At 48.4% G+C, this 22,593-nt stretch overlaps 1 protein-coding gene across 3 annotated transcripts; it reads right to left on the bottom strand.

Moving 5' to 3' along the window:
• Nucleotides 1-511: 511 nt before the first annotated feature.
• Nucleotides 512-22,077, bottom strand: LOC149453380 (uncharacterized). Of its 3 annotated transcripts, none has more exons than XM_089688255.1 (7): nucleotides 22,021-22,077; nucleotides 21,456-21,580; nucleotides 21,195-21,329; nucleotides 20,985-21,108; nucleotides 20,369-20,868; nucleotides 7,536-7,677; nucleotides 512-3,282 (listed from the first exon to the last, which is right to left on the bottom strand). In XM_089688255.1, the coding sequence occupies exons 2-7, from the start codon at nucleotides 21,558-21,560 to the stop codon at nucleotides 1,772-1,774; spliced, it is 2,517 nt and encodes an 838-aa protein (XP_089544381.1). In that variant the 5' UTR covers nucleotides 21,561-21,580; nucleotides 22,021-22,077; the 3' UTR covers nucleotides 512-1,771. The 3 variants fall into 3 exon arrangements, with proteins under 3 accessions (XP_089544381.1, XP_089544382.1, XP_089544383.1); XM_089688256.1 differs by having other exon boundaries at nucleotides 20,471-20,868; XM_089688257.1 differs by having other exon boundaries at nucleotides 20,771-20,868.
• Nucleotides 22,078-22,593: the final 516 nt, after the last annotated feature.

Here is a 22,593-nt window from a genome sequence, read left to right as displayed (position 1 = left end):
TTATACACAGAGACCAGGTGGGCTTTGTCCCGGCTAGACACGCCGCAGATAACACCAGGAGGAGCATTGACCTGATTGATCTTGTCAGTAATGCAGGCCATAGACAGGTCGAAAATCGTCTGTTTTTAAAAAATAAAAAAAAAATAAAAAATTGGTCGTTCGATCGGCTGATGTTACCACCAACGGTAAAAAAATCGGCCACCACCATCCACACTACATTCTCTGACAGCTCTCCTCCCACCACCATCCACACTACATTCTCTGACAGCTCTCCCCCCACCATCCACACTACATTCTTTGACAGCTCCCTCATTCTTTCCAATGACCGCACTGATCACTTGTGTAAAAGGTCTTTTCGCTTACCACCAATATAAAGGTGGGAATCCTGGTTGGATGCTTTGGTGTAGTACATTTTTTTTACAATGATGCTTTCTGCATCCAGTAGATTAGGTTCATATACACTTCTCAGCAGAACAGACAAGGCCAACATAAGAGGCAGACTGGACTCTAGTTATTGTTTCAGAATTTTATTGCCTATGTATTGTTACCATTGCGTGTTTCTTCACTTGTATTAATAAAATTGTCCTTGTATTCTCACAATTGTGCCTTTGTTGCTCCATGCATTTTTATTAATGTGAATGTGTTACTGGCCTTTGCATTCACTATATCTGCTCTCCCCGGACCCTGCATTCGCTGTATCCGCTCTCCCCGGACCCCGCACTTGCTACATCTGCTGTCCTCAGACCCCGCACTCACTACATCTGCTCTCCCCGGACCCCGCATTCACTACATCTGCTCTCCCCGGACCCCGCACTCACTACATCCGCTCTCCCCAGACCCCGCATTCACTATATCCGCTCTCCCTCACTACACACAACATGGAAATGCAATTATTTTAGCCAACATAAACTGTTAAAATATCTTTTCTCATCAGCAGTTAAAGCAGTCTTGTGACTTCAGCAGAGCACTGGTTAAAGCTTGTAGGAGGAGTTTTCTTTCTGCTCTAGAAGGATGCAGGACCCCTGCCCTCTGTCTGGACAGTTTTGATTGGCCCTGTGCTGATCACAAAAAAAAGAAAAAAAAAAAAACACCTCTCTAGCAATACATAGCAAACTGAGCATGTGCACGTGACCACGGATTCGGTCTGTATCAGTTGGACATTTGAACAAGAGGAGGATCAGAGAAGACAGGATCAACACCCTTTTTACGCAATGAGGATTAACCCCTTAGGTCCCACAGTGAGTATAACCAGCATGCTTTGCTGCATCTACAGACTGATTGTACTGTTGGGGGTTCAGGAACACTTTAATGTATATCTTACGGGTATAAACTGTTATTATCAAATCCTAAAAACTCAGTTATTTTCTCTGTGGCCTCAATGTACACTGGACACCACATGGTCCTACCTGTCTCCTTTTGGAGACACATGAGCCCCCTCCCCCCGTCACCCATTATGAGGGGCTACTACCCTCTGTACTGAATTTTCATTTCAAAATATGCAAAATGAAAACAGAGGAAGGGGGGATACAGGAAAGTGGGGGGGCGGAGACTGTAGCAGGAACATCCCACCATGGGAGTCTCCAAGAAATGCAAAGAAACCGAGAAGACTCCGCCCATCAAACTCCACCTACAAATTTACCTATCACTTTACCCAGGATGCACCGCCTTTATAAACAAAATAATTTCTTCCTCCAGATGTTCAAGTTCCACCAGCAAAAACCATCGTACAAACCATCGTCAAAAGCATAGGAACGAGCATTCCCTCTACTATCTAATCATTTCCCGCACTCTGAACGCATTGAGCACGCTGTAAGGCGTGTCTTCTCTGATGCGTAACAAGGATTCCTTTTTGAGTGAAAGATTTCCCGCACTCCGTACATGAATAAGGACGCTCCCCCGTGTGAATTCTCAGGTGTTCAACTAGGTTTCCTTTCTGTGTGAAAGACTTCCCGCACTCCGAACACGAGTAAGGACGCACGCCCTTGTGAATTCTCTGATGTCTAACCAGGTCTCCTTGATGAGTGAAACATTTCCCGCACTCTGAACATGAATAGGGGTGCTCACCCGTGTGAATTCTCTGATGTTTAACAAGGTTTCCCTTCAGCGTGAAAGATTTCCCACACTCTGAACACGAATAAGGACGCTCACCCGTGTGGATTCTCTGGTGTTCAACAAGGGCTCCTTTTTGCATGAAAGATTTCCCGCACTCTAAACATGAATAGGGATGCTCACGTGTGTGACTTCTCTGGTGCTTCACAAGGATTCCTTTCAAAGTGAAAGGTTTTCCGCACTCTGAATGTGAAAAAGGGCACTCGACTATGTGACTTCTTTGGTGTTTTACAAGGTTTCCTTTCAGTGTGAAAGATTTCCCGCACTCTACACATGAATAAGGACGTTCACCCGTGTGACTTCTCTGGTGTTTAACAAGGTTATCTTTCTTATGAAAAGATTTCCCGCACTCTGAACATGAATAGGGGCACTCTCCCGTGTCACTTCTCTGGTGTTTAACAAAATTATTTTTCTTATTGAAAGATTTCCTGTAATCTGAACATGAATAGGGACTCTCACCCTTGTAATTTCTCTGGTGTTCATCTAGGCTCACTTTCTTAGAGAAAGATTTCCCACACTCTGAACATGAATAAGGACGCTCACCCGTGTGGATTCTCTGGTGTTTTGCAAGGTTTTCTTTCAGAGTGAAAGATTTACCACACTCTGTACACGAATAAGGACGCTCGCCCGTGTGAATTCTCTGGTGTTTAACAAGGTCTCCTTTGCAAATGAAAGATTTCCCACACTCTGAACATGAATAAGGACGCTCGCCTGTGTGAATTCTGCGGTGTGTACGCAGGGTGCATTTATGTTTAAAACATTTCCCACACTCTGAACAAGGGAAAGGACGTTCACCCGTGTGAACTCTCTGGTGCTGAATAAGTTTTCCTTTTTGAGTGAAACATTTCCCGCACTCAGAACATGAGAATAGATTCTGACCCCTGTGAAATCCTTCATGGGGTGAGGAAGATTCCTTGGGATTAGATGGATCTGTTGATCTCTCTGCAGTGTGAGATCCTAAATGGACATTTGCACTCCTAGTATGTGATTGGTCAGAAGATTCCCCCTGATCAGAGGGATCCATTGATGTCTCCAGACAGGAAGGTCTGTGATGGATATTTGGTGTATTTGGATTCACTCCTGGAGAATCCTGTGTGATGGCATTATCTTCTGACTTCCAATCAGCAGATAATAGAAGATGTCTCTCCGAGGAATTCCTGACATCACCGCCATCTGATGGAGAGAAATGGAAGAAATGTCAGAATTCACAAATAACTGGAGATTTAGCTCCTCCCCCCCGTCAGTGGAATAAGTGGAAATGTCGATCTCACAGCTGGGCTCCTGTTCTCCCTCCAAAATTGATCAGAAAAGTGTCCATACCGAGTCCATATATGATCTGCAGATTCTTTATTAAAGAAATAGCTATGGATATGGCTTCATTAGCCAAAACATGTTAGTAGTTCGTTACTACATTCCACTGACTGACACACTGGGAGATGTTGTTTTGTGCTTCAATGACAACTATGAGTGTAAACATGACGTTCTATTGAGGAGTGGAGATGGACCTTTCATATGGTGTACAGTATCTCCTCCTCATTTGTTGGGAACATGACGTTACATTGAGGAATGGAGATGGACCTTTCATATGGTGTCCAGTATCTCCTCATTTGTTGGGAACGTGACTTAATATTGAGGAATGGAGATGGACCTTTCATATGGTGTCCAGTATCTCCTTCTCATTTGTTGGGAACATGACGTTATATTGAGGAATGGAGATGGACCTTTCATATGGTGTCCAGTATCTCCTCCTCATTTGTTGGGAACGTGACGTTATATTGAGGAATGGAGATGGACCTTTCATATGGTGTCCAGTATCTCCTCCTCATTTCTTGGGAACATGACATTACATTGAGGAATGGAGATGGACCTTTCATATGGTGTACAGTATCTCCTCCTCATTTCTTGGGAACATGACGTTATATTGAGGAATGGAGATGGACCTTTCATATGGTGTCCAGTATCTCCTCCTCATTTGTTGGGAACATGACGTTACATTGAGGAATGGAGATGGACCTTTCATATGGTGTCCAGTATCTCCTCATTTGTTGGGAACGTGACTTAATATTGAGGAATGGAGATGGACCTTTCATATGGTGTCCAGTATCTCCTCCTCATTTGTCAGGAACATGACGTTATACTGAGGAATGGAGATCGACCACATGATTGAGGTCTTCTTGTTGTATCAACAAGAAATGAGGAGAATAGATGTAGGTACTAAATTACAATATCACAAATTACTCAGTGTCCCCAGAACCAGGAGCTTTCATCGACATTATGATATGGCACATGCTAGTCTTATGAACACAGCCTTACCCATACCCAGCAGGGATGGTCCCTTACTGTCGCCAACCCAGGCCGGTCTGCCAAGGGGATAATTCTCAGTACTGACCTTCCCCAGGCAATGAAAAAGGAAGTGGGCCCCAGGCCTCCTCCTGCCGTAAACAGGAAGGAAATGGGGGCAAATATGGGTGAGAGTCCCACCCTGAGGAGAGTGAGGCAGGACTAAAAAAGAGAAGTGGGTGGAGGACTGCAGAAGGGAATCCCAAACTGAGCCTCCTACCACCCGGTTCCAGGTGATGTGTCTCCTCCGGATGGGGGAAACAACAGCAAAAGGACCTCCTGTTTTTTGGTGATGCGTTTCCTGATCCTGTTGGAGGAGCCTCTCTCTCTAATGCGCTCTCCTGGAAGTTGTTTTGGAAAATGTAGCTAATGTGAACCATGGATAAATATGAATTTTAAATGTCTGTGCCGGCCTTTATACAAAGTGTCAAATCTTTATTGTATGGACAAACAAAGGATTGTTGCCTGAGGTTGGAGATCTCTATAAACAGAGGAGAGAAAACTGATAATGTATCCCTTGTTGTGTGCAGGACCAGGTCCGGGGTATACCGTGAGTGTGCAAAATCAGAGGAGGTGAAGCTCTGAGAATTACCTACCATTTTTCCTGAACCACTTGCCCTCCAGCCGCTGTATATAAACGGCTGGATGGTAGCAGTGCAGGGATGGGTTGCTGTTTATAAATGGCGCCTGCCATTTTGGATTGTGCGCGTTCCCTGGGAGCGCGAAGCACCACAATCTGGTGCCCGCTGTGTCTGCCGGAACACCGATCGCTGTACGGGACCTCTGTGTGAGGTCCCGATCATGTGATCACTGATTGGCCAATCAGTGATCACATGAATAGGTGTAAGCAAGATGTCACTTCTGACATTGCTTACTACTAGTGAAATGTGTGACTAATCACAGAGATCACATGGTACAGGGCTATTCACAACAGCCTTGTACCATGTGACAAGCTGTGACCAATCACAGTTCACACAGTATTTCTTTTCTCAATGGCTGCAGGAATGCAGCCAGAGAGGAGAAACGATTGCTTTTACAGCCTTTATGGGTGTAAAAGCAATCAGTGTAAACAAAAAAAAAAAAAAAAATCTTCATCACCCCCAAGTAGTACAGTGTCACTATGGTTACACTGTACTGCTAGGGTGACGGTATGTTAAAAAAAAATAATAATAGAAAAAAATAAAATAAAAATGTAAAAATCTTTTTTTTTTAAATTATAATTTTTGGTTATAAACTAATTTGGGTTATTTTTTTTACTAAAAAGACAACTGAATAAATTTAGGCCAAGCTTTATAAAGAAAGAATATTTATTTGCAAAATTATATAAGAAAAACACTTTTTTTTCAAAATTTTTGGACTTTTTTTGTTTATATAGCAAAAAAAAAAAAAAAATCCCAGTGGTGAAAAAATACCACCAAAATAAAGTTTTATCTTTCTCAAACAAATGCTAAAAAATTCATATGGGTGCAGTGTTGCATGACCGCGCAAATGTCATTCAAAGTGCGACAGCGCTGAAAGCTGAAAATTGGCCTGGGTAGGAAGGGGGTGAAAGCATCCGGACTGGAAGGGGGGGGGGGGAAAGTGTCCTGACTGGAAGGGGGGGGGGGGAAAGCGTCCTGACTGGAAGGGGGGGGGGGGGAAAGCGTCCTGACTGGAAGGGGGGGGGGGAAAGCGTCCTGACTGGAAGGGGGGGGGGGAAAGCGTCCTGACTGGAAGGGGGGGGGGGGAAGCGTCCTGACTGGAAGGGGGGGGGGGAAAGCGTCCTGACTGGAAGGGGGGGGAAAGCGTCCTGACTGGAAGGGGGGGGGGAAAGCGTCCTGACTGGAAGGGGGGGGGGGAAAGCGTCCTGACTGGAAGGGGGGGGAAAGCGTCCTGACTGGAAGGGGGGGGGAAAGCGTCCTGACTGGAAGGGGGGGGGGGGGAAGCGTCCGGACTGGAAGGGGGGGGGGGGGAAAGCGTCCGGACAGGAAGGGGGGGGGGGGGAAGCGTCCGGACTGGAAGGGGGGGGGAAAGCGTCCGGACTGGAAGGGGGGGGGGGGGAAAGCGTCCGGACTGGAAGGGGGGGGGGGGGGAAGCGTCCGGACTGGAAGGGGGGGGGGGGGGAAGCGTCCGGACTGGAAGGGGGGGGGGAAAGCGTCCGGACTGGAAGGGGGGGGGGGGGAAAAGCGTCCGGACTGGAAGGGGGGGGGGGGAAAGCGTCCGGACTGGAAGGGGGGGGGGGGAAAGCGTCCGGACTGGAAGGGGGGGGGGGGAAAGCGTCCGGACTGGAAGGGGGGGGGGGAAAGAGTCCGGACTGGAAGGGGGGGGGGGGAAGCGTCCGGACTGGAAGGGGGGGGGGGGGGAAGCGTCCGGACTGGAAGGGGGGGGGGGGAAAGCGTCCGGACTGGAAGGGGGGGGGGGGGAAAGCGTCCGGACTGGAAGGGGGGGGGGGGAAGCGTCCGGACTGGAAGGGGGGGGGGGGGGAAGCGTCCGGACTGGAAGGGGGGGGGGGGGAAAGCGTCCGGACTGGAAGGGGGGGGGGGGAAAGCGTCCGGACTGGAAGGGGGGGGGGGAAAGCGTCCGGACTGGAAGGGGGGGGGGGAAAGCGTCCGGACTGGAAGGGGGGGGGGGAAAGCGTCCGGACTGGAAGGGGGGGGGGAAAAGCGTCCGGACTGGAAGGGGGCGGGGACAGCGTCCGGACTGGAAGGGGGGGGGACAGCGTCCGGACTGGAAGGGGGGGGTCAAAGCGTCCGGACTGGAAGGGGGGGGTCAAAGCGTCCGGACTGGAAGGGGGGGGTCAAAGCGTCCGGACTGGAAGGGGGGGGTCAAAGCGTCCGGACTGGAAGGGGGGGGTCAAAGCGTCCGGACTGGAAGGGGGGGTCAAAGCGTCCGGACTGGAAGGGGGGGGTCAAAGCGTTCGGACTGGAAGGGGGGGGTCAAAGCGTCCGGACTGGAAGGGGGTCAAAGCGTCCGGACTGGAAGGGGGTCAAAGCGTCCGGACTGGAAGGGGGTCAAAGCGTCCGGACTGGAAGGGGTTAAACTACAATCCTTCTACTCAGAAGTAAAATTAGACTGTGACCCGTTTGTTCCACAGTGCCCGTACTTACCTGTGTGGATAGGTGGAGACATTTCTTCCTTTTCATTCTTCACAACCGTCCCGACCTCCTCCGTGGATGGCCGATCCCCCCCCACATACGTCTCCTCTTCTTCCTCTTTAACCTCAGCTTTTATATAAATCCGTTCTTCACCCTGAACCCCAAAATAATAGAAAACATCTATTAAAAATGTCAAGCGGATATAAAAAACACAAATTTATTCAGCTCTGCATTCATGAACATTTTATGGCTAGAAATGTAAGCAGTGGGAGTACCTGAATGTGATCTGATATCAGGCTCTTGCAGCGTGAGAGGGAGACACCGAACAAGCAGCCAATAAGCTCTGATAACAAAGCACATGCTGACAGGAGGAGAGAGCAGAGTAAAAGAGAGATGAATTCATCGGTTTGCTGCTTCTCCTTTAACCGTACGGACCTGACAGCCTGGGTGTTGCACACAATCCGATGGATGAAGCAGGTTCGAGCGCTGGAAGGTGGATGGAAGAGAGAAAAAAGCGCTCTCCTCCTCTTCCTACTGTGACCTGGAAAGCGATGTGCATGACGTCACTTCTGGGTCACCGCTGTCACTTTCCCCAGCTAGGGAGAGATGTATGGCAATGCGATCTGCATTGCAATACATCCAGTGGAGCCCAGAGGAGACCATAGGGATCTTTTACACCCTGCATGTCTTACTAATAGCTTCCTGTCCGCCCTATAGCAGAAGTACTGCTACAGGGAGGCAAGGGTGCGCAAAATCACATGTATATACGTGATTTTGCATTTCCAGGTAGGGGGAACGTGCAAACTGCACGCACCCTACCCACGTCGCCATTCGCAGCTGCCAATCACCGAGTCCCTGCCGGTGATTACTCGCCGGCGCCCGGTGATTGCTCAGCATCTCCAACAGGGAAGAGAACTGTTTGTAAACAAAACAGCTCTCTCCCCTGTCAGCTCCTTCACACTGCTTTGCATGGCTGTGCACAGCACAGCCATGCAAAGCAGTGTGCTTACTGTGAAGCACACAGACACAGCCCCCTAGTAAAACACACCCATTGATCACCCCTCATTTTAACCCCTTCCTGCCCAGTGTCCTTAGTACAGTGTCTGTGTGACGGGAGTCACTTTGGGTGGGGGGCCCATGGAACCCAGCTCACTTTGGAGCTGGGTTCCATGTTAGGCCTGTTAGGGGTACAGGGTGATCTGAAATAATATTGGGGTGGGGGGTTGTTGATTGTTGATTGATGTTATGTGGTTGCATCCCATTGTTCTATTGTGTGTCTAGCTTGGGAGCAAACTATTATAGAATTGTGACATAAATGTACAGATTTGAGTAGCTGAAATGTGACCTGTAGCAATATGTAATCGTAAATTTAGTTCATTCCTTGTTATTAACCACTTGCCTACTAGGCACTTATACCCCCTTATTTACCAGGCCAATTTTCAGCTTTCAGCGCTGCCGCAGTTTGATTGACAATTGCGCGGTCATGCAACATTGTACCCATATGAAATGTTGATCATTTTTTTCTCACAAATAGAGCTTTCTTTTGGTGGTATTTAATCGCCACTGGGCGCTTTACTTTTGCGCTATAAACAAAAAAAGTGCAAAAAATTTGAAGAAAAAAAAAAGTTTCTTTGTTTCTATTATAAAATTTTTCAAACAGGTAATTTTTCTCCTTCACTGATGTGCGTTGATGAGGCAGCACTGATGGGCACTGATAGGCGGCACTGATAGGCAGCACTAAAGGGCACTGATAGGCAGTAATAATGAGGTGGCACGGATAGGCGGCACTGATAGGCAGCACTAATGAGGTGTCACGGATAGGCGGCACTAATATGCAGCACTGATAGGCGGCACTGATAGGTGACACTGATGATGGGTACTGATAGACAGCACTGACTGGCATCACTGCTGGGCACTGACTGGCGGCACTGACTGGCACAACCGCTGGGCACTGACTGGTGGCACTGACTGGCAGCACTGCTGGGCTGCACTGGTGGGTGGCACTGGTGGGTGGGCACTGCTGGGCACAGGTGGGTGGGCACAGGTGGGTGGCACTTTTGGGCACAGGTGTGTGACAATGCAGAGTGGCACAGGTGGGTGCATTGCTGGGCACAGGTGGGTGCACTGCTGGGCACAGGTGGGTGATCTGCTGGGCACAGGTGGGCGGAGCTAGTGGGCGCACTGCTGGGCACAGGTGGGCGGAACTTGTGGGTGGCACTGCTGGGCACCGATCATCAGGGCACTGATCATCAGTGCCCTGATGATCGGTGCCGATCCTCGCTCTGACAACTGCCGGTTCTCGGCAGTACTTTCCTCACGATCTGACAACGTGAGGAAAGTGCAGCCGAGAACCGGCAATTGCATTTCCCTGTGATCAGCGTGTCATTGGACACGGCTGATCACGTGGTAAAAGGCCGCTGTGATTGGCCTTTTACCACATCATGTGATCAGCTGTGTCCGTAGGACACAGCGATCACGGAGATCGCCGGGTGCGCGCGAGGACGTCATATGACGTCCACCCAGAACTGGCCGGCCGCAGTGCAGCCGTCATTCGGCTATCTGCGGTCGGCAACTAGTTAAAGAAATTTTCAGTCATAGGTGCTCAGAGACAGATGGTCACCAATTAGCATCCGAAAAGAGACCGTGCTTCCTCAGGCTGGAAGTGACACCTGGGTGCTAATAAGATTTTGTTACCTATATGTAAATCAGACTTTGCCATCTTCCTGAAGTTAAAAGAGAAATGCTTCGGCTCCATGACACCAAGGGGGGCTCCGATCTGTCTAGAGAGCTCTAAAAATATATTCATACATCAAAGGAGTATGTTTCATCCCTCATAAAAGCTAAAATATTAGTTGCAGAGTGATGAAAATACTTCCTTCTGATTGGGCACTCTGTAGGCTGCATCGGCAAAAAACTATATTTGTGGCCTATGTAGAATGCCAGAAACATGCAGGAAATGGTTATGCGGCGCTGGAGTGCGATAGCGGAACAGTGATTGGTACTGTCGCAATCGGACTGATGCGCTGGTGTCGGAAATTCAGTCCCCGACTTGGTGATTCAAGCCAATCTTGGTCCAATTGACTTTGGGCAGTTCAGCTCCCAGAACAGCCTGTGGGCGGGTACAGGAACACCCCCCAGAGTCAATTGGCCAAGGACTAATGTCCAGCGTACGTCCATATGCCCATAAATTGAGGACCCTGACATTTGGACATTGTGATTCGTATGGAGCCAGTTCGATTGACTGACGGATTGCTGACTCTCCCTAACTTGCTCCAGTCGCAGGATAGATCTTGGTAAAAGTTTTATTTCTGTTTTTTATTCCTTTTTATATTATAGTGAATAGTCATTTGTGTGTCTTCTTGTATTTTTTGTATTTTCGGTAACTTTTTATACTTTGTACATATTTTATGCACTGCCCACTTTCAGGATATTAAATCTTAAAATTTACTTCTGTGTATTTTAAGCTCGGGCTCATATCTCCGGAGAGATTAGATTGTATTTCAGTGTCTTTATATGCTCCATCCAGTTCATTGCCTGTCTGTATGCAATTGCACTATGTGTGGGCAGATTGCGTGCAGATTGTAAAGGTTACAGGTGTGCCAGACGGAGATCTGTGTGTGTGGTGTCCCAACAGACTGTTCTGCGGATAATCTGTTGGGTGGTGACAGGCTACCTTTTGTGGTGTGTCTGGTGTGGGGGGGTGTGGACAGTGGAAGAGTGACTAACACCGGGGTTCTGGCTTGTAGGATAGCTGGAAATATTTTATTGAAATAAAATCTTGCAACCAGCTTTCATTTTATACAAAAATACAAAAAATAAATAAATACATACAGTATTCAATAAACTGGAAACATAAACAAAAACAAGAACAGGATACATCTCCCTAAATCAGATATATACTTTCCACTGAATAATAACAGCCTTTATGGCTTTACTAACTGGGCAGGTAAGAAGCAGAAAAAAAGTAAAAAAACATCACCAAGACCCTTATGGCCCACTTATCAAGTATAAAATGTATCCTCCCCTTGTAGGGGAAGCAACTTCCACTAAACAACAAAAGCCTTTATGGCTTTAAAAAACACTACTTGTCTACTCAACCAAAGCTAAGAAACCTAGACCTTCAGGTGCACATAGCCTTTCTTCAAAAAGACTTCTTACCAAAATCTAGGGGAGTGAATGAAGAGGAAAAACAGGAAAGCAACCTCACCAAGAGATCAACAGATTGCAGCTACAGGCCTGATGTTCCTCCACGCCTCTATCCAGGCCTTTCACCGCAACCTGTCTTTCTCTAGACCCCGAATTTTCCCAACCTCACCAAGGATGTCACACACCACCACCTGAACAGGAAGGACCTTCTGCCGAATGGAAACCTGACACCGTGCATTCCATGTGTAGTAACGGGTCACTAGACAAACTAGAAAAAGAGTGTTCAAATCAAAACCAGTATGACTTTCCAATGCCCCATATACCCACTCTGCATAAGACATGCAGTGTAGGAAGGGGATGTCTAGAGCCCTCCCCACCTCTTTATACACCTCTATGTTGAAGGGACACTGAAGCAAGAAGTGGTCCATAGATTCCACCTCGCCCCCACACTCCGTCCTCGGACAACCACGGTTATCCAGAGAACGGTAATTCAAGTTTCCCCTCACATAGAGCCTGCCGTGGAACGCAAGCCAGGCCTGGTCCCTAAACTTCAAGGGAATCCTTTCCATATTTATCAAACGTAGCCCCTCCTGCAAAATATGGCCTGGGCAATCCTTCAAGGCCAATGGTGCATGAAACGCAGAGGCCACGACCCTCTCCCTCAGGAGTCTCCCAGGGAGTGATCTGACCTCTTCCGCAGTCACACACCACCGCCTCAGTATCTTCAAGTACGGAGCGACATAAGCCGGGAGCTTACCATGCCTGACTCTCAAGCTTCTCACTGGCCCGCCTCTCTCCCAACAGTTCAGAAAAGGCTTAAACCAGACTTGGAAAAGGCCTACCCATGCAGGCGGTCTCTCTTTTAACATGCTACCAAGATTATGTTTAATAAACATCAGAGAGAAGAAAACAACTGGGTTGACCATACCTAGGCCACCCTCCCGTCTGGATCGATAAGTCACATCCCGCCTCACAAGGTTCAGTCTGTTCCCCCATAATAGCTGGAAGAAGCAGCTGTAAACCCTCATGTAGAGAGACTCTGGCAAGAGACAAACGAAACTGACGTATAAGAAAACAGGGACCAAGTAAGTCTTGATTAGGTCAACCCTTTCCCTTAGGGACAGCCGCCACCCCTTCCAGCATCTCACTTTAACATCAGCATCTGCCAACCTGGACTCCCAATTTGTTTTGCTGTAGTCGTCAGGGCCAAATTCGATGCCTAGCACTTTTACCTTCCGTCGGGGCTCAGGGAAGGCATCCGGAAGCTCGAAGCCTTCACCTTCCCTGCCCATCCAGAAAACTTCACACTCGTCATGATTAATCTTGGAGCCTGATGCCTCTGCATACTGCTCCATCACTGAGACCACCTCCTGCGCCTCACCGGTCCCAGAGATGAATACAGATACATCATCGGCATAAGCCACGACCCTCAAAGGTGGCTCACCAGTAGTGCCCACCGGCACCCCGCCATCTAGCCTTCTAATGAAGGGGTCGATGGCAAAGGCATAGAGCAGAGGGCTCAGCGGACACCCCTGGCGCACCCCCGAGCCGACCCCAAAGGGCCGCCCAATCCAACCATTGATCAACATGAAGCTCTCAGCCCCTCTGTACAAAGCCTGAAGCCATCCAATGAACCTCCCCTCCAGGCCATACCTGTCAAGGAGATGCCAGAGGTACTTGTGGTCGACCCGATCAAAAGCCTTAGCTTGATCCAACGCCAGCAAGTACTTCCCACAGCCATCAGCCCTGCACCGCTCCAGAGCCTCCCGGACAGCTAACACCGCTGAAAAAGTACTCCTGCCCTGGACCGAGCAGTGCTGCTGCTGCGAAAGTAGACCGTCTGCCACTGACGACAAGCGCCAGAAAAGGATCTTGGCCAGGATCTTTCTATCGACATTGAGCAGGCTAATGGGGCGCCAATTCTCAATCATCGTAGGGTCCTTACCTTTTGACAGCAAGATCACAGCTGACTTCCTCATGGAGGGAGGGAGCGAACCCTCATCCAGACAGCAGTTAAACACCTCCGCTAGGTTAGGTGCCAAGCTAGATTTGAAAGTCTTAAAAAACTCCGCTGTCAACCCATCTGGCCCTGGTGTCTTTTTAATGGCCAGACTGTCTATCACTTTGGCAACCTCTTCAGCTGTGATCTCACTTGTCAAACTTGTGGGCGGGGTGTTATTCTCCAAACCTGGTGTAGAGTCCAGGAAGCTTGACATCCCTGCCCGGTCAAGGTGCTTCTCTTTCAAAAGATCCTCAAAAAAATCCCTTGAGACCTCCAAGATCCCTGACCTGGATTTCGTCAGGGATCCTGTACTATCCCTCAGGCCGCTGATCGTCTTAATTGCTATGCTCCGTTTACAATTCTGGTAAGGGTCGGGTGAATGGTACTTCCCGTAGTCCCTCTCCAGAACCAAAGAGGCATGCCGATCATACTGATACTTCTTCAAAAGAAGCTTAACCTCTGAGATTGCCCCAGAATCTCCACCCTCTGAGACAAGGCGGTCAAGCTTTCTCCGTAACTGCTGATAGGCAATGTATTTCTCAAGTTGTTTCCTCTTACCTAGGGCCTTGAAAAACCTGCCAATCCGCACTTTGGTAAGCTCCCACCATTCCGACTTACTGCCGCAGAAATCCAGGATGGTCTCCTGAGCCTGAAGAAACTCCTCAAAGGATCGTCTCACCTCTTCGTCCTCCAGCAGAGCTGAATTCATCCTCCAGACACCCCTTCCCTTCAGCGGTGTATCTGAGGCATTCAAAATCACAGTTAACAAAAGGTGGTCGGAAAACTCCACTGCCTGACACTCAGGCGCCGAGAAAGCGGAGTCCCCCTTTAAAAAAAAACCTATCTATTCTACTCTCACTTCTACCTCGCCTAAAAGTGAATCCCGCGCTGTCCGGGCTGCGCTTAATTAAGGCATCCTCCAGACCTGGTTCCCTAACTATCGCATTCAAAAAAACGCTGTCATACTCCAGCCTGTCAATGGAGCCCTTCCTGTCCTTAAGCCTAGTGACAGTATTAAAGTCTCCTCCAAAGACAACTTGCCGGGATGTAAAAAGGAAAGGCTTAATCCTTGTAAAGAGGCATTTCCTAGCCCACGTAGACTGGGGACCGTAGATGTTAATGAGCCTTAGCTCCTGCCCCTTCACAAGGACGTCCAAGACCATACACCTTCCAATCTCTACCTCAATGACCCGCCGACACGTTACCATGCCGGAAAAAAGTACCGCAACTCCGCTGTAAGGCTCAGCCGCAAGAGACCAAAAGGAAGGACCACACATCCACTCCCTTTTTGCTAGATGGACGTCAGCTAGGCTGGTAAGCCTGGTCTCTTGCAAAAATAAAATGTCAGCTCCAATACTGCTGAGCAAAAATAAGGCTGTACTTCTTGCACTTACAGACTTTATGCTGGCAACATTAATGAATGCCACCTTTATCGGAGCGGGAACTGCCATTAAGGTAGTTGAGATGAGCGTTTCTTAACTTTGGTTTTCTCAGCTTTAGCTGGGGGTCTAGTCCTTTTAAGGGACCCTCCAGCCTCTTCCTCCTCCATGGGGGAAAGAGACTCTCCAGTGTCTCCCTCTTCCCCTGAAAGAACCCCAAACTTATTCTCAAGAGATATAACCTCAACCTCCAGTGAGGAAACTGAAGAAGAAGGGGACAGCACTGCCCTATTTCTACCTCCCTTCCCCACCAAAGACCACACACCCTCCTTATTCTCCTTAGATGTTCCATCCTGCCCAGGGACTAAGCTCTCCTGCCCAGCCTTCACCTGACCCTTAGATGCCGCCGAGCCCCCTGTCCGACCTCTGCGACGCTGCGGGAGCAAAACTGGCGGGGGGACCACAAATAGCTTACACACCCCTGCCCCCTTAGCCGCCTCACCCAACTTGGAACTAACAGGGGGGGGCACACGAGGAGGGGCAGACAACACCTGGGAGTATACAGAGACGGGGGAAGACACCACAACAGGGGGGGTTACAGGCACACTAGGGGTTACACACGGTGCACCTGGCACCAGGGCTTCCAGAGCAGTTGCCCCATCAGGAGCTGGGCCTGCACCCGCCTCCTCTGCATCCATCCTGGCCAACTCCTCAGCAATATCAGATAAATTATGTAATGCTTCAGGGCATTGGTTGTAGGAATGCCCCAATACCTTACAGAGGTTACACCGAATTTGATTACAATCACGGGCTACGTGACCAATACCCTGGCATAATGAGCACTTCAGGACCTCACAACTTGAGGCGAAGTGCCCCTTGTTGCCACACCGGTGGCAGACTTTTGGCTGCCCGGCATAAAAGACTATTAGTCTGTCCTTCCCAAGGAAGGTCGAAGATGGGAGATGCTTCACCATGTTATTCTCCACCTGCAGCTTTACGGTCGCCGACCATCCCCCAGTCCAGATCCCACGATCGTCCAAGATTTTCCTAAGGGGTGCTAACACTTCCCCAAACCGATTTAGCCATACAATAATATCCGCCGAGGGGATCAACTCATTCCTGACCAGGATTGTAACGTTTTTGACAAGGGGCTGCCTAGAAATAACTTTTGGTGCCAGGCCCTCCCACCTGGGGGTCCCCTTCCACTCATTTTCATATTTTTGCCAGAACAAGTCTAGGCACTCCCGCTTCACAAATGACACGTCATACTCGCCGGTCCCCACCGGGGCTATAAAAGCAAATATGTCTACTGCTTTGAAGCCCATATCCAGAATTCTGTCAACAACATCTCTTCTATTTGGGGTGGTGCTTCCTCCGTCCCATTTTAGCTGGACAACGTTCCTTCTTTTTATAGTTGGTGGTGATACCCCTGCCTGACCCTCCGGTGGTCTTGCTACCCCCTGTCTATTTTTTAAAGCCGCTGAATAGCTCAGGGCTCCCTTGGCAACCGGGGCTGAGACGGGGCCTGCAGCTGGGGCTGAGACGGGGCCTGCAGCTGGGGCTGAGACGGGGCCTGCAGCTGGGGCTGAGACGGGGCCTGCAGCTGGGGCTGAGACTGGGACTGAGACTGGGCCTGGAGCTGGGGCGGAGACTGGGCCTGCAGCTGGGGCGGAGACTGGGCCTGCAGCTGGGGCGGAGACTGGGCCTGCAGCTGGGGATGGGGCTATACTGGCCGCAGCAGACACTGCACCAACCAAATTGGCCTCACATGAAGCACCCATAATATCAATATTTGCATTTGCTGCAGATTTGCCACACACAACCACACAAGTGTCCGACACATCACTTACAGTCCCCGCAGCCGGAGAGGCTTTCAACTGCGGCTTCACCACCTTCCCCTCCTGCGATTTGCAACTGTTTTCCAGCTTGCTGGGAAGTTTTTCCCGCTTTACAAAAACCGATTTCTCAGTCTTTTTTGGCTTCAGTGGCCTAGGGCACTTGTCTGCCACAGTGTCATCAGTTGAAAATGCGAACTGCCGTCCGTGCAGGGGGGACTCTAATGCAGTCACAAATTCCATGGCACCAACCTCCTCCTCCTGCTCCACCTGGGATCCTCAATCTAGCCGCTGTTGCTGAGGGGGGATGGGTTCCGACTCACCCTCCACTTTCAAACATTCTCCAGCACGCTGAGAAGTAACTTTGCTGCTTTCTCCAACCTCACCTGGGGTCTGACAGGTCCCCGGATGACACCGCCTCTCCGATCTGGCCCCTCGCGACCGCTAGGGATCTGTCACGGGCCTGCCTGAAACGCTCCTCATTCATGTATTTCTCCCGCATGAAACCGCTGGATGCTTTCAGGGTCTCCATTAGATCACATTGCTGGCGCACTGCCTGCTCCATACGCTCCAGCTCAGGCTTCATAGCTTGCCGCTTCGTGCTCCACACACGATCATAAGATGACTTGAACTTCCTGAGGTCATTTTTCATTCTGAGCAGCTTGTCTTCCTCCTTGCCGATCCTTGCCACATGTGTGGCCACACGGCCCCGATAATCCGCATACGATTCCCCTCCTTTAGGGCCTTTTCCCAGGTCCTCAATAGCTGGCATGTCAGGACCGGTACTAGGAGCCCCAGGGGTCCCTCCTCCTGGATCATGGCCAGGCTCGGCCATCCTCTCCTGGGTAGTGCCAGAAATGTAGTCCCTGGCTCAGACTGAGGCCTAGCAGGACCTCACACAGCACACACTGTCTGTGCTGCACCACGCCCACTTCCTCCTAACGACACTCAGCTGTAGGATAGCTGGAGGAATCCTAGAAGGGTGTGTGATTACTAAGCTGCTCCTCAACTCTAATCAGTGCACCAGATTGTATATAAGATTTGTATCTGCAAGTGTGTGGTCGACCAGCTGGATTGGAGTGGAGTCTCCCTCCGGTGGTGGCCAAGAGGTAGTGCGGGCTGTGAAAGTGTATCACGGTCGGTCTTATATACGTAGATATATTCAAAGATAAGTCCACCCTAATTCCCTCTTACCCCAATTCACGGCCGCACGTGCGCGCTTCGGTTAGCTAGTCACTGTGGGCGTGGCGTGTGGGTGAACGCGTGACAGGGATGTATGTGTTTATGTGTATTGACTTGGTGGGGGTGTCTCCAGCAGCCCTCCCTCCTGATGGGACTGTCTGCTGGTGTGTCTCTTTGTTACTAAATGTAGATTGCCCCGCCCTGTGTCATTATGCAGGGAGGCGGTGGCTTGTCCCCTGATATCTTGTATCTGTGTTAAAATAAACTAGTCTATTTCCTGGTTTACTTCCAAGACTGGTGTCGTCTAGTCTTGTATGGTCAGCTGTGGTGTCTGTGGTCGGCATTTGGACGGGGAAGCAGGAGTCTAACGGAAGTACCCAAGCGCAGTCTGTGTTCGGTTCTGTTACAGCCAGTGCTTTTTTTTTTTTTTTTTTTTTTTTAGCACTGATCACTGTATTGGTGCCACTGGGGATGTTAGTGACACCAAGTCAGTGCCCCCCCCAGCGTCAGAATGCCTGCCGCAGTCCCGCTGTAAGTCGCTGATCACCGCCATTACTAAAAAAAATTATATATACCACCATTTGTAGACGCTATAACTTTCACGTAAACCAATTAATTTACACATATCAGGATTATTTTTTTGCAAAGACACGGAGCAGAATACATTTTGCCCTAAATTTTTGACAAAATTTGATTTTTTAAAATTTTTTATTGGACATGTTTAATAGCAAAGTCAAAAATATTTTTTTCTCAAAATTGTCTTTTTTTTTTTTTATAGTCCAAAAAAAAAAAAAAAAAAAAAACACGCACAGGCAATCAAATACCACCGAAAGAAAGCTCAATTCGTGGAAGTAAATTCCATTTGGGTGTGGCGTTGCATGACCGCGCAATTGGCAGTTAAAGTAACAGTGCCGTAACGCAAAAAATGGCCTGGTCAGGAAGGGGGGCAATCCTCTGGAGGGGGAGGGGTTAAAGAGAACCTGTCACCTAAAAATCATCGCATAGGGGGCTTTGTGTTCCCAATGTGATGAAAAAAGTTACGTAAAAAAAAATATATATATTTTTGTAAAAAAAAAAAAATGACACCCAAGCACACACCATCCCTCCAATTTATTTTGAGGCCCCCCCACATATACACACGTCGGGGGCACCTGTGCTTGAAAATATTGATTGCGATACACATGTTACATATCGCTACGCACACTGGAATGAGAGCAAAAATTCTCGGTGACACTAAACTGATGACCTATAGGGGGCTTTTGAACCATCAACTACAGATAATATTGGGTACTGAAGTTTGTCGCCATTTCAAAGGCGTACGCAAATTTAAGGTTTGGCATGTTGGGTATCTATTTACTCGGCGAAACCTCATCCTTTATATTTTACCAAAAATTTTGGGTCATTTATTGCATTTGTCTGCCTTAAAATTCACTATAATGTGTTTATTGAAATTTTGTATTTCCAAGCCCTTTGAGGTAATATCGTGTGACTTTTAATTTTTTAAACGTGTGCAAAAAATAAAGATGCAAGCGAAAGGGTAAAAATCCTGACTCAAAATGTTCCTTTGCAGTGGGGCTTGCTGCTCGTTCAGTAGCACTTTTACCTACCTGATCCTCCGCTCCCTGGGCAGAGGGCGCTCCCCCAGTTTTTGGCGGTGGAATGTCCCTCGGCATCATCATGCCCAGTGCAGGGCTATGGATGATGGATAGGTCTTGATGGTGTCAGACCACTGAAGCATAGGGGAGAAGACACTGCAGGGGACCTATCTAGCAATGTGATGAAGATCAGGTAAGTAGTTCTTCTTTTCTATGTCCCCTGGACATGAACAAGGGATTTTTAGGTTTCCCTGGGTTGGGCTTCAATTGCATAGACACGGGCAGAAGAGACAAGATCTGTAGGTGTCATCAGAAGCAGCAGTGGAAACTAGGTCTACTGTCCTGCCTATTTCAGGATAGATCACAGGGCCAGTTCCTGTGACTCCAGGAGGTGTCAAATCCACCCCCTGAGGCCACATCATCATGATAATCTGGATTCACAGGAAAGGATCATGTGATTTGGCATGCACCCCCCTCCATTGGAGGAGAACCCATGATGTCACGTGACTGGACCCACAGAAGAAAGGGGCATATATTGATTATAAAAAAAACAATATAAATGGGGAATGCTTCAAGGAGAAGCTGGAAATGGTGATGGGGGAGCAAATGATGGAGAAGTAAGTGATAATTCAAGAGACTACATAGAAGAATGTCCTCTCACAAAGTTCAGAATCACTTCTGTGTTCTATACACTGAGTCCTCCTACCTGATGATGGTGAGGGATGGTGTGACCTTCCTGTGTGGAATCCCGGGAATACAGAGGACAGGGACATCTCTCTGGTGGGTTCTCATTACTGGATCCATATACCTGATGATGGTGAGGGATGGTGTGACCTTCCTGTGTGGAATCCCGGGAATACAGAGGACAGGGACATCTCTCTGGTGGGTTCTCATTACTGGATCCATATACCTGATGATGATGAGGGATGTTGTGACCTTCCTGTGTGGAATCCAAGAAATACAGAGGACAGGGACATCTCTCTGGTGGGTTCTCATTACTGGATCCATCTACCTGATGATGGTGGGGGATGGTGTGACCTTCCTGTGTGGAATTCCAGGAATACAGAGGACATCTCTCTGGTGGGTTCTCATTACTGGATCCATCTACCTGATGATTGTGGGGGATGGTGTGACCTTCCTGTGTGGAATTCCAGGAATACAGAGGACGAGGGCATCTCTCTGGTGGGTTCCCATTACTGGATCCATCTGTAGGAAACACACACACTGACTGAATCCATTGTTTCTATGTGTTTATCAGATGATGGGGGATCTAGGTAGACCCTCCGTACTGCTCTCTCCTTTACAATAAAGTCTCCTCTTACCCGGTGATGTGAGGGGCGGCTGATCCTCCATCATGACATCCTTGTAGAGGTCCTTGTGTCCTTCTAAATACTCCCACTCCTCCATGGAGAAATAAACAGTGACATCCTGACACCTTATAGGAACCTGACACACACAATGATACAGTCACCATCCAGACACATCCCTTGTCTGTTACTGGAGAATGTCCCAGAATTCCCGGCACCGCTCACCTCTCCCGCCAGCAGATCAATGATCTTCTGGGTGACTTCTAGAATCTTCTTGCCATTGATTCTCTTCGGTTTTGTTGAATGATGTGAAGGCACTCTGATGGTTAAATGGTCACCAGACTTCACCAGCGGAAAACTCTACATTGAAAGAGCAACAATAATGTCATGTGACCTCCCAGAATCCAACTCACCTCTCCGGTCAGGTCTCTATTTTATTAATAGAGATAAAAGTGATGTCATGTGACCTCCTAGAATCCTCCTCACCTCTCCGTTCAACAGGTAGATGATCTCCAGGGTGAGGTCCAATATCCTATCAGCCATGTGACTCAGGTCCTCATCCATCATCACTGATGTGATCATGCGATCCATCCAAGACTTCTTCTTGGTTTCTGTAGACAGTTGGATAAATGGTTCTATATTTAGGACGTATCCGGTCTATAAACCAGAGGCTCTGGATGGACGGTTGGATAAATGGTTCTATATTTAGGACGTATCCGGTCTATAAACCAGAGGCTCTGGATGGACGGTTGGATAAATGATTCTATATTTAGGACGTATCCGGTCTATAAACCAGAGGCTCTGGTTGGACGGTTGGATAAATGGTTCTATATTTAGGACGTATCCGGTCTATAAACCAGAGGCTCTGGATGGACGGTTGGATAAATGGTTCTATATTTAGGACATATCCGGTCTATAAACCAGAGGCTCTGGATGGACAGTTTCATATTAAAGCATTACTCCATCTATTTCTAATAAACATCATGGTGAGGAAAAGGACGGACATGACAGGGGGGTTACTGGGTGTAAATAGAAAATAATATCTTATTACCTCCTCTGCTGCCACTTCCAGCAATGTCAACCAACTTCCTCCCAACTCACCTCTCACCCAGAACTTCCTTTTTTACCTCTACATCCCATCCTGTGTAAATGTTACATCACTTCCTTTCTGTGCATTTGAAGTGAGATCACCACCTTGTGTTAGACATTAATACTGCAATCTACATTATGTCTCCACATGTTGTCTTTTGCCACACCCTCCATTCCTCCATTACATTACATCCATGAATACGCACTCAGATTATACTTAGGATAAAATCCGGACGAAAAAACAAAATAGAATTAAAAGCAATAATTTAATAGTGTTTTAATATTTAAAAAATGAAAAAAGCTACACGTAAGGCTCAATTTACAAAGCTTTTATACAATTAAAAGCATCTTTTTTTTGGGGGGGGGGGGGCATGTGACTTTAATTTTGTAACCTCCTTGACCTCAGATAGAAATAACTGTCACTTAAAAAAAAAACGATCCATATCCTGGTGTGTCAGTTGAGTGAATGAAGTCTATTGTAATATACTACGGAAGAGATAACGCCTCCGATCCTACGTCCCACATCTTACCTGGT

Source organism: Staurois parvus, unplaced genomic scaffold (genome assembly GCF_062004578.1).
Source record: "Staurois parvus isolate SC_StPar_1 unplaced genomic scaffold, SC_StPar_1.0 ptg000449l, whole genome shotgun sequence".
In the NCBI taxonomy this organism is placed as follows: domain Eukaryota; kingdom Metazoa; phylum Chordata; class Amphibia; order Anura; family Ranidae; genus Staurois; species Staurois parvus.
The sequence above is the reverse complement of the archived record's forward strand: the minus strand, read 5'-3'. Positions and strand labels throughout refer to the sequence as shown.